Source organism: Pistacia vera, unplaced genomic scaffold (genome assembly GCF_008641045.1).
Source record: "Pistacia vera cultivar Batoury unplaced genomic scaffold, PisVer_v2 Contig1314, whole genome shotgun sequence".
NCBI lineage: Eukaryota > Viridiplantae > Streptophyta > Magnoliopsida > Sapindales > Anacardiaceae > Pistacia > Pistacia vera.
This window is the reverse complement of record NW_022195374.1, coordinates 143,503-158,388: the sequence shown is the minus strand read 5'-3', so window position 1 is coordinate 158,388 and position 14,886 is coordinate 143,503. Positions and strand designations below refer to the sequence as shown.

The following is a 14,886-nucleotide window of genomic DNA, read 5'->3' as shown; positions in this document are numbered from 1 at the left end:
ACAAAACCCCCACTTTTTGTGTGTGTGTGTGTGTGTGTGTGTGTAAGTAGAACACGGTTACTAAAATTGAATTCAACTGAACTCAAGCTTAAGCATATAATATGAGTTAAATGTGTTTGCACACGACCAAACCACCTGCAGATGCCAAAAATTCATGCCGCAATAAGAAAACAGAATGTTTAAAGTTAACAAAAAACATGCATAATTTTGGATGAGAATGAAGCCTATTGTCTAGACACCTGCAGGAAATAAACATGTAAAATAAAAATGCACAAGACTATCAAGCTTCTACTTGAATGTTTCAAGAACTAGTCTTAAAGAGAATGCCTTCATCTAGGAAATAATTGCATAAATAAATGAAAAACTGATCAACTTTTAAACAGAATGCAGGCAAGCACGTCAATATATCAGCAGAAAGGAACCTTAAGAAACACTCGGCTTCAAACAAACTATACCCTGTTCTTGTTGGCTTACAAATACACAAAATGGAAACCGGAAACAAGAAGAAATTCAAATTTGCAAAATATTTTCTGGAAGATCATTAATTAAATAGATAGAATAGACCTTATTCTACAATACATCTGGCAAGAAGACTGATTACACAGAACTACAAATCAACAATCATAGCAAACACCCAATTACAGAACTCAAAACCAAAAAGAATGGAAAAATATCTACAAAGTGACTTGTTTAAGAATACAGAAGCCATCCAAAAGTAAGAGAAGATGTGCAAGTACATATTGCAGCAGCCGGCAGGAAAATTGTGAACCCAACTCTTGCAGTTTCCTTATTAAGCAAGTAGAGCATCAGAACAACACAGGGGAAGGCAGGTAATTGAGTATATGCCACCTTGAACACTGATGTTGTCTTGCCTCATACACAGATACAAGGAGATAGGGGAACAGGAAAAATCTAATACACATTGAATAAACAGTACCACTCCCTATTGAAACTAACCAGAAAATTGTCCAACCTATTTTAAAATTTCTGGCATGCAATCCAGGAAACTTGATCTATACAAAAAAATTCCACCAAGAAAAGTAGTACAATTGAAATGCTTTACAAAATCTTCTTACAACAAGTTTACTACAGGGAAAGAGAAATTCACAAGGAGCACAACATCACGCCTTCAACGACGAAACATACCCAAAACAACCAAAACTCTTGGTCCAGCCCATTTACAATGCAGCGAAGTCCACAACGTATGACTCTTATGCGCCAGTAAACGTCAAAATTTACATAAATTGAATTTAAAATACGAAATGTTGAAAATCCTTTACACTCTCATGGTAACAGAAATTAATATTATATATGTTACAAAAACCAATTACACGTGGAACAGCAACGCAGATTACAATGTATTAATAGCTCATCACTGAGGATCCAATCACAATTAAAATCCTCAATTACACCAAATCAAATATGACAAAGTATAGGCCTCAAAGTCAGTACAACTCTTTTACAAGCTCACAGTGAGCCACAAATGGTCAAATAAATAATGAAGGAGGCCATTAAATGCTGGTACCTAATACATGTACTTGACTTTACAGGTGAAATGATGCTTTACAAAGTGGTATGAAAACCCTATAATCAACATCCATTCCATATTTGACAAGTTCAAGACTCCCAACTATTTCTATGCATTTTCTTCCCGGAGAGCAAATTACAGATCTTAAGGGCGCTTGAGGAAAAAAAGGTCAAAGCAAAATTGTCAAGGCTTCTTTTGCTCACTTGACAGACCAAGGCCAATATTTGAGTTAGTAATGAATGCAGACCATCAAACACATCTTCCTCCAGGCACATCCACTCATGAAAACAGAGAGTTGCCCACTCCACTCCCTGAATATGACGATAAAAAGAAAGCCCCCATGTCAATAGACTTTTAAAAAGAAAAATAATTTGCCAAAAGACACTACTCAGACACCCTATGTCTATCAATCATTATGCAGACACAACACAGCACCTTATATGGTAATATTCCCCAAAATACTTTTACATTTTGCACCGACTCCAACCAACCATGAAAATGGCTGCCAGTAGGCCCACACAATTAATGGTCCAGATTCCAATATTGAAGTGATGTAAAGTCCTTAACTGCAAGGTATAGGCACCTCATAATCTAATAGAAAATTTTAACTCTGAGTATCTCCAAACCTATCCTATTATTACACAAATCTAAGGGCATTACACTTCTATAAAAAGATGTTAATCATTGTGACCCAAAATTCTGTATGTAAAGTTAATAAAGCTAACATACGAAGCCAAAATTTGTAACAACAGAAATGCTGACATTTCATTCTTAGAATATAATCTAACAGGTAGAACTTTTGTAACTTATTCTAATATGTTAATAGCCACCAGAATAGTAGAACATTTAAAACCTATAAAATATAATATGGAATTAGAGTTGCTGTAAAGGTAAAATATTGTTCTGCACCATTTTAAACAGCTGTTTTAACAATTTAATGTCAGGTAAAACTCAAAGACTCTTTAATACAACTACGTTATTGAAACTTTGAGGAGATATAAGAAAAAAAATTCCGAAGAAAAAGGAGTGAGAGAAAGAGAAAAGTAATAAAGTAATATAGGAAACCATGCTTTCAAGATAAGCCTTAAAACTGAAACTTTCAGAAATCATTTACTAAAAGGCCAAAGCAAATATCACAACCTTTTAGTAACACAACTCTAATAATGATAAATGACCCTTGTGACTTATTCCACCTAGCTCTAACCACTCATTTCAAACATAAGAAGGATAACCCAAAAGAACAAAAAAACTCTTTGTAATCCACGGTCAAGGAAGCATGAGCAATACAAAAACAACAATGAATATAAATATAGTAGCATAAATAGCATCCATTCTAACATTAAGTTATCATGCTGTGGCTGTATTTCACTAAAAGTAACGCTAGAATGACTTTTTTGATAAAAAATCAAACTTGCTAATAAAATACTAATGATCTGCTACATACCAACCATAATTTCCCTTCTTCTAAAGGGAGACAATATGGGAAAAAAACATTAGCAATTGCATATTAGACATTACCAAAGCCAAGAGAAACACTAAAGGTGGACTTCTCAAGGCAGGGCTAAGAAACCCAATAACAGTAGCAATTTGCTTGGATCCAAACATGTGGCATCCCCCGTTTTGACTAACAAGAATAACTATCACCACCCATAAATTCTCACATTTAATTCCAAATGCCAACTGGAAGTAATATGAAGGGGCGAGACATAAATATTACATGCATTATACACAATACAAAAGTATTGCACTGTTCCAGACTTACAAGCATACCTTAAATACAATTCCAACTAGCAACAGAATAAGTTGGCAAGAACAAAAACCACAATCTACAATCAAAGAATGCTAACACAGCCCAGAGACAAGCACTTTCAAATGTTTATGAATATTGAATATAAAACACACATTAATAAACCATATCTTCATGAAGAATGATAAGAAAACTGACGCCAGCTATATGGAAAAACGAGACAAAAAACAAAACTTCAGCATGTGCAGACTAAACTCAGCTAGCAAGATAACTCAGAAATGAAAAGGTACACAAGAAGTATGAACCTTTAACTTTGTACTGTTATAATCATGTGGCTTCAATAAAAACTTTCACTGAAGCAACAAATGCAAGAACCAGGGGTAGAAAAATTATGGGTCATTAAATCAACAACCATATAAAACAAGTAGGCTTCAAAGCATATGAAAACCAAACGCCCAAGAAACATTATCTCGAAGATAGGATTCAGTAGAGCAAATAAAAGCCAACGGGATACTCAGCTGCAGGATATCAGGAGTCCAACCCCACAGAGAATATCCACATAGATATGCAACTCAAAGTTCACTAATCATATTTTAACACACAAATAAGTTTTTGTAATAATGTTCTGTAGAATGCAGTACGAAAGGAAGGGAGAATCTATTCTTCCCTCCTACGAGTAGAACTTACTTTTCCCTCAAGAAGTCACTGTCTGCATTTGGGCCGATGAAAAGCAGGGAGAGCAATTGTTGATGCACTTTAACAACCCAAGAGCAAAACACTAAGGGTGAATTCTAGAATTTGAGTCATGTACGATTTGCCACAGATGAATGAACAGCAAATTCTGTCACTCTGACGGTAGTCGTCTCCTCTTCCCATAATCTGCATCCCTTGATCGAGACCTGTGATTTTCTTCTGGCATTGCTCTAGACTTGCTTCGAGATCTTGAAGAAGACTGCCCCCTATCCCAGTCATCTTCATATGCTGAGTCGCGTTCTCTTTGTCGATGGTCGCGGTAACTATCTTTTTCTTCCCTGTACCTGTGATCCCTGTGATCCCTTTCAGACCTGTCCCAGTCTGGTTCTCTCTCTTCACGATGCCTCCTATCAGTACTCCCTGACCAGTCACGTTCAGAAACCCGTTCCTTTTCCCGAGAGGCTGCACTTGACCTTACTCCCTTTTCATGATTTGCCTCTCCATACCCATAATCAGAAGCACCATCATCTCCACCATAACTTGACTCCCTTGTCCTCCGCCCATGCTCCTCCCCTCCCCATCCACCCATACTTGAGTCAGTCCACATTCCCGGATGAGGTCCGTCCATTCCAGAAGAACCCATCATTCCCATCCCATTAGCTGCCATCCCACGACTAAAGAACGCTGGGTTGACATGAGGAGCCACTCCAGCAAGTCCCATTGCATTAACAGCAGGAAATGAAGGAAGCATGTTAGGAAAACCAGGACCTGAAAATCCCCCATAAGCTGCTCCTCGACCCATATATGTTGGATCAAACCCACCCATCATATTCTGAGGATGCATCATACCACCAGCTGGACCCCCAAATCCAGGACCTGCAAGCCCTTGTCCATAACCCCCACCACCGCCAGCGCTTCCAGCACCAGCATTGCTTCCAACCATATTCTTTGCACCCATAGCCCCTCCTCTTCCCCTCATTGGTCCACCTCCAGGACCTCTGTTGGGTACACCCTGCCCACCTCGTCCCCAGCCACCCCTTCCATAGTTCCTACCTCCATCACCACCTTGATAATTCATATTACCACCTCTCCCTGCACCATCATTCATGGGTCTCCTTCCCTGAGGTTGAGACTGAGGCTGACCCTGGTTTTTATTCATATAAGAAGCTCCCATTTGCTTCAACGTTTGTGGAGAAGCAAAAGCTACAACACATGCTCGTCCATTAAAAACATAACCATTCATTCCCTCTTTGCAAGCAGCTGCGGCACCTGAATCATAGAATTCAACTTGACAATAACCTTTGGATTTTCCACTAGCTCTCTCATCAAAAAACTTAATTTCCTTGACTCTTCCATACTGAGATAAAACACTTTCAAGTTCTGCATCAGTTGTCCACCAGTGTAATTCTCCTACAAACAGCATAGTCCCACCATTCTCCATAGGTGGCCGGATCTGATTATCATTCACCATAGGACGATTGACATTAGCATGTACACTCATCTGATTACCTGGAATCTGTATAACACCTTGAGGGCCACCAGTGCCAGGATTTAGCAAAGGTGCAGGCTCATTGACTACTCTTCCAGGCATATTAGATGGATCAAGCGCAGCTTTTTGGGGCACTGACGTAGACCCTTGAAACCCCGTATTTCTGATTGGGGCATCATGATTCATCTCCACAACATTCCCTTTTTGGGAAACAGAAGCCCCATCTGCATAACTCGCAGATCCGATGTCTGGTCTGTTAACAGCCACCTGTCCCTCATTTTGAGCAGGAAAACGGGTTCCAGAATTAGAAAACTTTACTTCAACAGAAACACCAGGGACGTTTGGGCCTTGTGAACCCCCAGGTTGCAGCCGAGGTTCAGGAACCTCAGGTTTTTGAGTTTGAAGACCTCCATTACCCACACCACTGGCACTCTGTGGAGGTGGTACTTCAGGCTGCTGAAAGTGCAATAAACCCTCTCCAACATTAACATCGTTATAGAGCTCATCAAATTCATCATCTTCTCCCATCAGTTCTTCATCTGCAAGCGCAGGTATGGCTCCACCTCCCTGATACATCATCTTCTGACCCCCTCCATACTCCTCATCTTCATAATCTATTTGCTCTTCAGCCATTGGGTCCATTCAAGCTGACCATCATAATAAAGAATATTATTCCTATCCCTCATTTAAAAAGCTAAGCCCCAATCCAGAGAACTATTAAAAATATTTTCATACTTCAGATCAAAAAGATCGAGGGGCAAAGATCCATCAACAATCAAACAAACACATTTTTTATGCACAAATAAACCTCAAATTCAAGTTAATCAATCAGAATACTCTAGCAAATATAAAAAATATATATATATTATTTAAAACACAAAATTAAACATTGTATTTAAGGAACGAAAGAACACTGTAAATTCAACTCCTACCAAAAGAGGAGAACAACAGCGTAGCCTATACAGATACAAAAAGATCGATAGATATACAGATCAAAACAAAGTATCAAAAAGTTCCCAGATGCTACCATAATAACGATATCAATAAAATCTACGACCCGCCAACAAAATATAGTGAGAATCAGAAGAAATGCTAAGTAGCCAACTTAAAATATCCATCAAAGCATATAAATCTATAATAACCACTTGGTAAAAATCATATGAATCGCATCTAAATACCTTATACCCACGACAAAAACAAAACAAAACAAGATATATAAATCGCTATAAATCTCAGACCTCAGCTATCGTAACATAAAATCTCCCTAAAGAAGATTCACAAAGTACAAGAAGATTAATCTTACAGCACAGAAGCAAACCAAAGAAAACGCAGAATCGGCTTATTATGTATATGATTTTGAAGAAATTTTATTTCTTAACCTTTTAGCTAAACCTACCAGAGCTCAATAAAAAATTGTCTTTGACTCCCTCTCTGAGTCTTAATCTTGTTATATCTGTGCTTGTATTTTCTTCTGGTTACAGTGAAACCCTTGTGGATTTGATTCACGTTTCGTCTTTCCCAGCAGGCTAATACATGATGATCGTACCTTAAGCCTTAGAACACGAGTTTTATATTAATTAAAATTTTTAATCCCCTGTGTATAATAATTGTTTCTTAGTCAAACCAAATATAAATTTACTTGTTCATTTTATTTATCATTTTTGCAACTGTAATTACAGTTTTATGGTACTTTACAGTGCCTTAATAATATTATTAATATATTATTATTTGTTTATAAAAATAATTCTGACAATTTCTAGGAATGGATTGATTCCCTTTTACCCATATTTACACCAAATTTGACAGATTAGAATAAATATAGGGGAGAAGATCTCAATTATTCCCCTAGATCTAAATAATGGAATTCAAGAGATAAGGTTTATGAGGATAGTGATGTAATTTGCGTTCTACTTTTTATCTTCCCTATTAAGCCTGTTTAACATGCCAAATTTAGGATAAGTGAAGAAGTTTCTACCTTGAACATTCTAATTGGATATTTGGGATATCCAACCAGAATTTCTTCACTTTTTCCCACTATACCCTTCAACCAAAACAAAATTACATGAATATATAGGCTTAAATCACCGTAGTTGGGCTAAGATGAAGATGAGATGATAATTCTCATGACAAAGATAGGTAAGTAAGAAGAGTTCACAGCACCTTTTTTTTTTTTTTTTTTTATTTATCAAAGGTGTCTAGACCAGTTTACACGTACCTCAACTAATCCCTCAAGATTCTAAAGTTGAGGACTGAACAAACCCCTCAGTGATCATCCCTATTAAAGCCTGTGAAGACTCGAAATCAAAAGCTCATATTACTTTTTTTTCCTCTCTTACCATAAGACCATCCAATGGTAGTTACAACACAGCTCAAATTCTATTGATTGTTTTTCTTGCATTTCTAGAATTACCAGCTGAGTAATGCTACAGTTACCGACGGGTGTGTACCGAATAACGTGACAAAATCCTGACCGTTGATTTATTATCAGTTAATATTAATCAACGGTCAGGATTTTACTACGTCATTCGATGCACAAATTCGGTGTAAACTTTTCGGTAACTCTATCATTTTCCGTGTGAGTAATGCCTAAACCTGTTTGAACCTTTTACCTGACTGATATAAGAATTTCTTTTTGTGACATCAATTATTAAGGATTCAATAACCTGGATAGATAAAGCAACGAAACGACTTAACCATCTTTGATCATAATTCACAAATCACAACAATTGAGAATTCTAAGAATCATCCACATTATACAAGTTTCTTAACATTCATACAATGTACAGTACATGTACCTACAAGAGGATACAGAAATTGAATTCACATAAACAAATTTCTAACTCAAATTAGTACTTCCAATACGACAAATAATATGAATCAAACTGCCTACCTCAAAATATACCTTGCTGAAATAATCTCTCCCAACCAATTTAAAAGGAAAAAAGGGAAATTTTTTTTTATCATATCCTTCTAAGCTGAACACTTCAAATGCAATTCAGCTGTGTTGATGTTTGCCTAATTCATAATTTCTTATCTGATCCGAAGTGCCAGCACGGCCTACTTGCAACCAAATTGCCGCATCCTATTGGCAGATGAGAAATTCCTCTTTAGCTCCCTAATCAATGAATGAATACAGGAAACCTATTTTTTTCCCCTATATTTTACACCATTTCTCATCCATGATTAACATTTAACAAGAAGCAAAGATGAGAGGAGGGCAATGAGGCTTAGGCAATTGATGGAACAACATCAAGAAATGCCTGCCAAACAATCAGCAGAAATCATTCTTTTTATCAATACATCCCCTTGAAAACAGGATTTGTGCGGCATATGCTTGCTCCATATTCCTCGTACTCTTCTTTTGTATGGCAAGCCTGTACAAGGAGCAGAAACTTTTCAATCAATAATTTTCATGTAAGAATAATTAGTTTCTATAGGAGTGTTGATCAGCACAAGAAATACTGATGATCAACAACAGAAAACTGAAAAGGCGTGTGTATGCCCATATCTATATAAGCAGCTTGTAAAGTCGTTGAATGTTCCCATCCTGTCACCAAAAATTTAACCAAGAAGTCCTTGATGTAACCCAATTTATTATATAATGGTCCATTTAAACTAATAAAGCGCTTCATTAGGGACTATCTGATCCAGTCTTCTTGAGAACCAAACCAGTGTTATAGGTAGGTGTAAGTGATCAAACAACATTCAGAAACAACCTGGTAGCAAGTCATTCACAGCAGAGTTTCCCCATGTCTTTTATTGGTCTAAACAGAACCAGAATTTAAGGCTATTCATATATTTAATCAACAAGATTACTTCTTTAGATCTCAAATTAAACTAGCAGAAAAAGTCCCCTTTGTTTACAATTATCTAGACCAAACAACATGATGTGATTGAAGGATTCCAGATGGCAGGGCAAAAAGTCAGACCACAAACATTTCTTTAAAAGTCAGTCCTAGATCAAGAGGCACCTTTATATCTAAAAGAGATAGTACCAGGATGACTCTGCAGATAAAAGTAGGAAGAACTTGACATATGACAATATAATCAAATATGAGCTTGCAGATCCATACCGCAAAAAATTCTGGTGTTGATGCAAGTACTGAACCACCAAACCATACTGCAAATCTCTGGATAGAATGGCTGACAACATTAACTTCCACAGGTTGCGCCTACAATCAAACGCAGATGATCAGCTCATTTTTTTTTAAAATGTTGATAATCAAAAACAATTTTTTTGTTATTACAATTAAAGTAAATGATAATAAAATAAAATTAATTACTTTTAATTCACCACCAAGTCGAGCATCAGAGGCAAGAACCCGAGCATCCACAATCTTCTTCAAATCCCGTTGCAACCTTCTGTGGAAGTCCTTAAACATGGTTGATCCTCCAGATAAAACTATATTCTGAATAACAACCAAAAACAATTACTTCAAAAAGTTCAAAAAATATGAGAGTATTACAGGTTTAACTTTTCCTAAATCACTGCTATAAATATTCATAAAGCCAGGTCTAAGCACACTCAATCTACATGGATTAATAATGAGAGCAAACATCTCTTGATGAACATGTAGAAGTTCAAATACCTCCAAAAATCATGATACAGAGTTAGGAACTATGCAAGTAAGAAAGGTTAGAGAAATCAGATTACAGTTTACATGATTGAAAACACTGGTAAAATGAAGCCAAAACTTCCTATGGTCAAACAACCAACAAAGCAAAAGGTCACAAGTTCCCATAAGAATCATCTAATAGAGGTACTTTTTACTGTTTCATTTTGACACATCTTGTCTAAGAACAAAAATATGCATTCTTTTTCCTTCCTGATTCTATCCATACCTTATACAATGCCCTTCTTGTGTCAATTGGCGCAGACTGGATACACTTATCTATTACAGCTGGTAAAGGAGTGGTAAAATCGCTGCTATAGATCTCCGGATTAAAGAAAATCTATCAGGAAAGCAAGGAAATTCATCAGAGCAAGTTCACCAGAAAGCAGCACAGCAACTCATGAAGCAAAAAGTTCATTGCTTATTCATTAATGTCTGACATTAATCAAAACTATACTCTTGCATGAGAACGGAGAAACACTGCACCTGATATGCTGTTAATTAACATATACATTGATATAAGGAAAACAAGCTAAATGTAACACCATTTCCTATGGTTTTAAAGGATTTCCATTGCAAGTTCAAACCCAAATCTCCAGAAAAAACGGCATGGTGCTTGCATCAGTTATATATGCAAAAATCTTATTTACTAATAGTGGAGGAAAAGCTAACTGTCATTCAGTCAAAAGATGAAAATGCTTGTGATAGAATACAACAAACCTCAGGGCCAAGAAATCGTTCGTAACCAATATCACAAGTGTATGGTGCCCCTGTCTTTGGTTTGATACCTCTCCATTGCTTAATATATTTTGCTGGTTCTTTGTCATGCTTGTTGTACTCCTGCAATCATTGAAGGAATCGTGCAACTTTGTCAAACTCAAAAGAATTATCAGGAAAATTACACTGAACAACATAATTTCACTTAATTTTTATAGGAAGCAAACCTTGACAATGTCTGAACTTGTATAACAATACATTTCCTTTACTTTTCGAGCAACCTCGAATGAGTCTTCTGGTGGTACATTCTCTCCTCTTTCCTAAACAAAACAATATTTAAATGAAAGGATTGTCAGTATTCAACAACCACTGTATAGTTTACAGCTCTTATTTAACATAAAATATAAAATTTTTGATGCCAAAAAATTATTTCTAGAGGATGATGTTTTATTGACTTTTACTGGCGAAATAGATAATGTTGTGTGGTTGTCAGCTCATAGTATCTTTTCAAATAGCCTGAATTGACAGAAAATAAAATTTAAAATAAAAAATGCAACAGCAGCTAGAACAAAATGTATAAACTATACTTAATATCAGCATCTGGCATAACACAGATTACAATTAAATGTCGATTCATGACAAACTGTAAAAAATTAAGATTGAATGGAGATGAAGTGTCCAAAATCAACAATCAATTGGTACACAGATGAGGCTGAAGAATGAAAACCTTTATCCCCTCAAACAGCGGTGCAAGGCAATTACTACATGCTTAATTAATAAGACAAAAAGAACACAGACTTCATCACTTGGCTATCAACTGCTTCCATTAGATGGGCTCTTATAATTCAAAGGACTAATACTATGGAAGATGCTTTCAGTAAAAAAACAAAAAATCTTAATCGTGCACATTATCATTGAAGTTTTCATGGCACTGCTTTCTTGTATCTTTTATCCTAGTGGATGAAAAGTTTACATCTGACATAAATATGTCAAAATCCTAACTTTCCATCCAAGGATCAAAACTTTTTGTAGAGATTCAGCTCACCTCTACCAACAAACCTAGGCTTATTAGAATTCATGAATCTTGACTACTTAAGAACATAATTCAAATAGATCCATCATAAATATTTATTCAAAAACAATAACTACCTCATAAAGTAAGCACAAACCATTAAAATTACAATTTATACTGAGGGAGCCAAACCAAACATACCCGCATGAGCTGCTGAATGAAGAGAGTAACATCTTTTCCAGCAATAGGAACTGACTTGATGCTACTCCCAATAACATAACCATCTGCAACAGGTACAACATGAGTAGCCCCATCTCCAACATCCACAACAACACCTGTCATCTCACACTAAAGAGAACTATAGGTCAATCTACAAGGAATAAATTGAAAAGCATTGAGAATTATAAAGAAGAAATAATGCAGATCTGGATTTCAGTTAGGTTTTCTTTTCAAAACATAAAATAATAATAATAACATTAATATTAATATTACTATTAAAGAAAGAAGGAAGGTGATGTGAAAGGTAACAAGAAAATGCAGATTTTTATAACTGTAAATTCATGAACTTCCAAATCGAAAAAGCTTGCTCAAACAATCTATTACTGATATATTTACTCTGTATTCAAAGCTCTTCCCAGGGAAATTGGGTAATCCTGTAAATTTTTATTTAGCTGTATGTTTGTGATAAAATCTCTCTTTTTTTTTTTTTTTTTTTTTTTTTATAAAACAGAGTGAGTAAAATTATTCAGTTCAAAAGCTATTAATCTCCAAAATTTTGGTAAAAACCCACACTCACAGAAGCTCCCTAAGGACTGTACAGGACAAAGTTCAGTATATTAGGCAATTCATTCTGGCCACAATTGTTCATGTATATTTAAACAAGAAATGAATTCAATTGTTCAAGCTGATTACCAAGGCCTTGTATCACTGAGTTCATGATATTTTTACTTGCATTGCTAGAGGAAACTGAACGAAGTTTAATTGGCAGCAGTATTCATTTTATTTTATGGGAAGTGGAAACACTATGATCTCTCAGAATTTATTGCCAAAAGAGTTCATTGCCTTAAGAACAATATTAGAGCATTTTTTACTAAGCTTTCTCAGAAACTAAATGGAGCTCTCATGGATGAAAGAATTCATCATTCTTTTTTAGTCACCATAAAGTTGCCTAAGCAAAGTTACTGCCCTAAAAAGTAAACAACATCCTATTCAACCATTACACAGCCTTAATGAGCTTCACCAGTAGCAAATATGATTCCAAAAATCATTTAAAAAAAAATTAACACAATTTAATCCTACTAAATTTAAAGTTCATATAGGCAATAAAACAATATGGTAATCAAGCCTAAAACACCAACCTTAGATGCCGTGTAACCAGCTGCAAGAGCAAGCACCGAATTCACCGCAATATAAAGGCCTGGAACATTAAAAGTCTCAAACATAATTTCACCAGTGTATTCTCTACTCTCTGGTGCAGTAAGCGGACTCTCTGTCAGCAAAAAATAATGATCCTCGGGATCACAACGCAAGTAATTAAAAATACATTGCTGCCAATACCGTTCCATAGCATCCCAATTATCGACCTGGCCATGCCTAATAGGATAACTAAGATTATAAGTGCTACTAGATCGCGACCTCGTGAATGCTTCATCCCCAATAAAGAAATCAAGGTCCGCCATGACGCCTGCGTTGTATTGCGCAAGCCAATTGGACTTTGAAGACGTTCTTGATTGGTTTAGAAATGACTCGTTGACTGCTACTACTGTTGGAAGAATAAAACAAGGCTCTACATTCCCCGCAAAACCCATCTTAGTATACCTGCAAATACACAGAAACCTAATTGAGAAAATTTTCACAAACAGATAATGATAAAAATCAAAAGGTAGGCAAAACCTAATTGGCACATTTCATCAAACATGTTGTGCGCCACACATAAAAAACATATAAACCATATACAAAAATTAATGCAAACGGATAAATAACGAGAGATATACCCGGTGCCGTTGTCGATGACGACGGCCGGACGAGATGTGGGGTCCATTGGAGAAAGAAAGCAGACTATGAAAGTGGTTGTGGTGGATCCGCGACTGAGATCCTATAAAAGGTTCAAGGCAATGGATCATGATGGTGTTGGTGGTGGTATATGAAAGACTTGTGACGCAAGTGAAAGGAGCGACTCAACGCACAGCTTGGTTTTGGTCGCGTCAAGTTGGTGAATCCAATACCCATTTCAACCATGTGAACAGTAAGGTCTCTTCATCAAACTCTTCATCATTACCATCAAACTGTCTTTTGTGTCTTCGATACTTTTCTTAACAATCAAATAAGCTTTACACTCAACAACAACAACAACGAGTCTCTCTTTCTCTCTCTCTTTTCTCTTTCTGCGGGGTTTTCTATCGAGGCTAAAGTGCGGTTTGTCTGTTTGACTGTACTAATACTTGACGGTGCGTATGGAGCGACCAATCTCCTGACCTACCAACACGTTGAGATGGTTTGATTTGAGAAAACTTTTATTGGGCTCCACTAAAGTCAATAGGACAGTAGTTTGGAGTCACAGTGGATTATTTCCTCGTCGGACTACGATTAAACATAGGAGGGTGATAAATTTGATGGTGACTAACCAATAGGAAATAAGGCTGTGGTTAAATACAGATGAATAAATTAAAGTGATTGTTTTATTATTCTTATCCAATCATATTAAAAATATATGTTTATTTCATTATTCTTAAAATCTAATTATGTTCTATTTATCTCCGTATATTTAGATTTTTTTAATTCTTTTAAATTTATTAATTTAACTAAACACCCTTAACAATAAAAGTTTATAAATTAATAAAAACACCTCATGCGCCCACATGTTCTCGACAATTGGTAGTCAGCTATGGACATCTAATGGGTGGGTGAGGGTGTTTTTATTAATTTTAAAAATTTTATTATAGATGGTGTTTAATTAAATTAACAAATATAAGAGTTTAAACAATAATCTTACTAAACACATTTTCAAATTCAAATCTATCCTTGTAATAATAACCCAATTTAACTTTTTTCAAATAATAAAACAAACACACTCTATAAAATGTTTCG

The 14,886-nt window shown here is 35.9% G+C and overlaps 2 protein-coding genes across 3 annotated transcripts; both read right to left on the bottom strand.

The window, feature by feature from the left end:
* Nucleotides 1-582: 582 nt before the first annotated feature.
* LOC116122100 (cleavage and polyadenylation specificity factor subunit 6) lies at nucleotides 583-7,037 on the bottom strand. Of its 2 annotated transcripts, XR_004126838.1 has the most exons (3): nucleotides 6,854-7,037; nucleotides 3,963-6,104; nucleotides 583-1,839 (listed from the first exon to the last, which is right to left on the bottom strand). XR_004126838.1 is itself a non-coding variant. In XM_031408013.1 (2 exons), the coding sequence occupies exon 2, from the start codon at nucleotides 6,097-6,099 to the stop codon at nucleotides 4,120-4,122; it is 1,980 nt and encodes a 659-aa protein (XP_031263873.1). In that variant the 5' UTR covers nucleotides 6,100-6,104; nucleotides 6,854-7,037; the 3' UTR covers nucleotides 3,657-4,119. The 2 variants fall into 2 exon arrangements, 1 of the variants encoding a protein (XP_031263873.1); XM_031408013.1 differs by lacking the exon at nucleotides 583-1,839 and having other exon boundaries at nucleotides 3,657-6,104.
* A 1,141-nt stretch (nucleotides 7,038-8,178) lies between these two features.
* On the bottom strand, nucleotides 8,179-14,267 carry LOC116122104 (actin-related protein 3). Its single transcript, XM_031408016.1, has 9 exons — nucleotides 13,794-14,267; nucleotides 13,158-13,617; nucleotides 12,001-12,147; nucleotides 11,015-11,107; nucleotides 10,791-10,910; nucleotides 10,300-10,410; nucleotides 9,741-9,866; nucleotides 9,531-9,629; nucleotides 8,179-8,831 (listed from the first exon to the last, which is right to left on the bottom strand). The coding sequence occupies exons 1-9, from the start codon at nucleotides 13,838-13,840 to the stop codon at nucleotides 8,751-8,753; spliced, it is 1,284 nt and encodes a 427-aa protein (XP_031263876.1). The 5' UTR covers nucleotides 13,841-14,267; the 3' UTR covers nucleotides 8,179-8,750.
* Nucleotides 14,268-14,886: the final 619 nt, after the last annotated feature.

Excerpts from the sequence above, each read along its gene's own strand:
- LOC116122100 (XM_031408013.1), bottom strand. The coding sequence starts at position 6,099 with ATGGACCCAATGGCTGAAGAGCAAATAGATTATGAAGATGAGGAGTAT.
- LOC116122104 (XM_031408016.1), bottom strand. The coding sequence starts at position 13,840 with ATGGACCCCACATCTCGTCCGGCCGTCGTCATCGACAACGGCACCGG. Across the intron at positions 13,618-13,793 it reads GTCATCGACAACGGCACCGG|GTATACTAAGATGGGTTTTG; the intron begins GTATATCTCTCG and ends GTGTATTTGCAG. Across the intron at positions 9,867-10,299 it reads CAAGAAGGGCATTGTATAAG|AATATAGTTTTATCTGGAGG; the intron begins GTATGGATAGAA and ends GTTGTTATTCAG.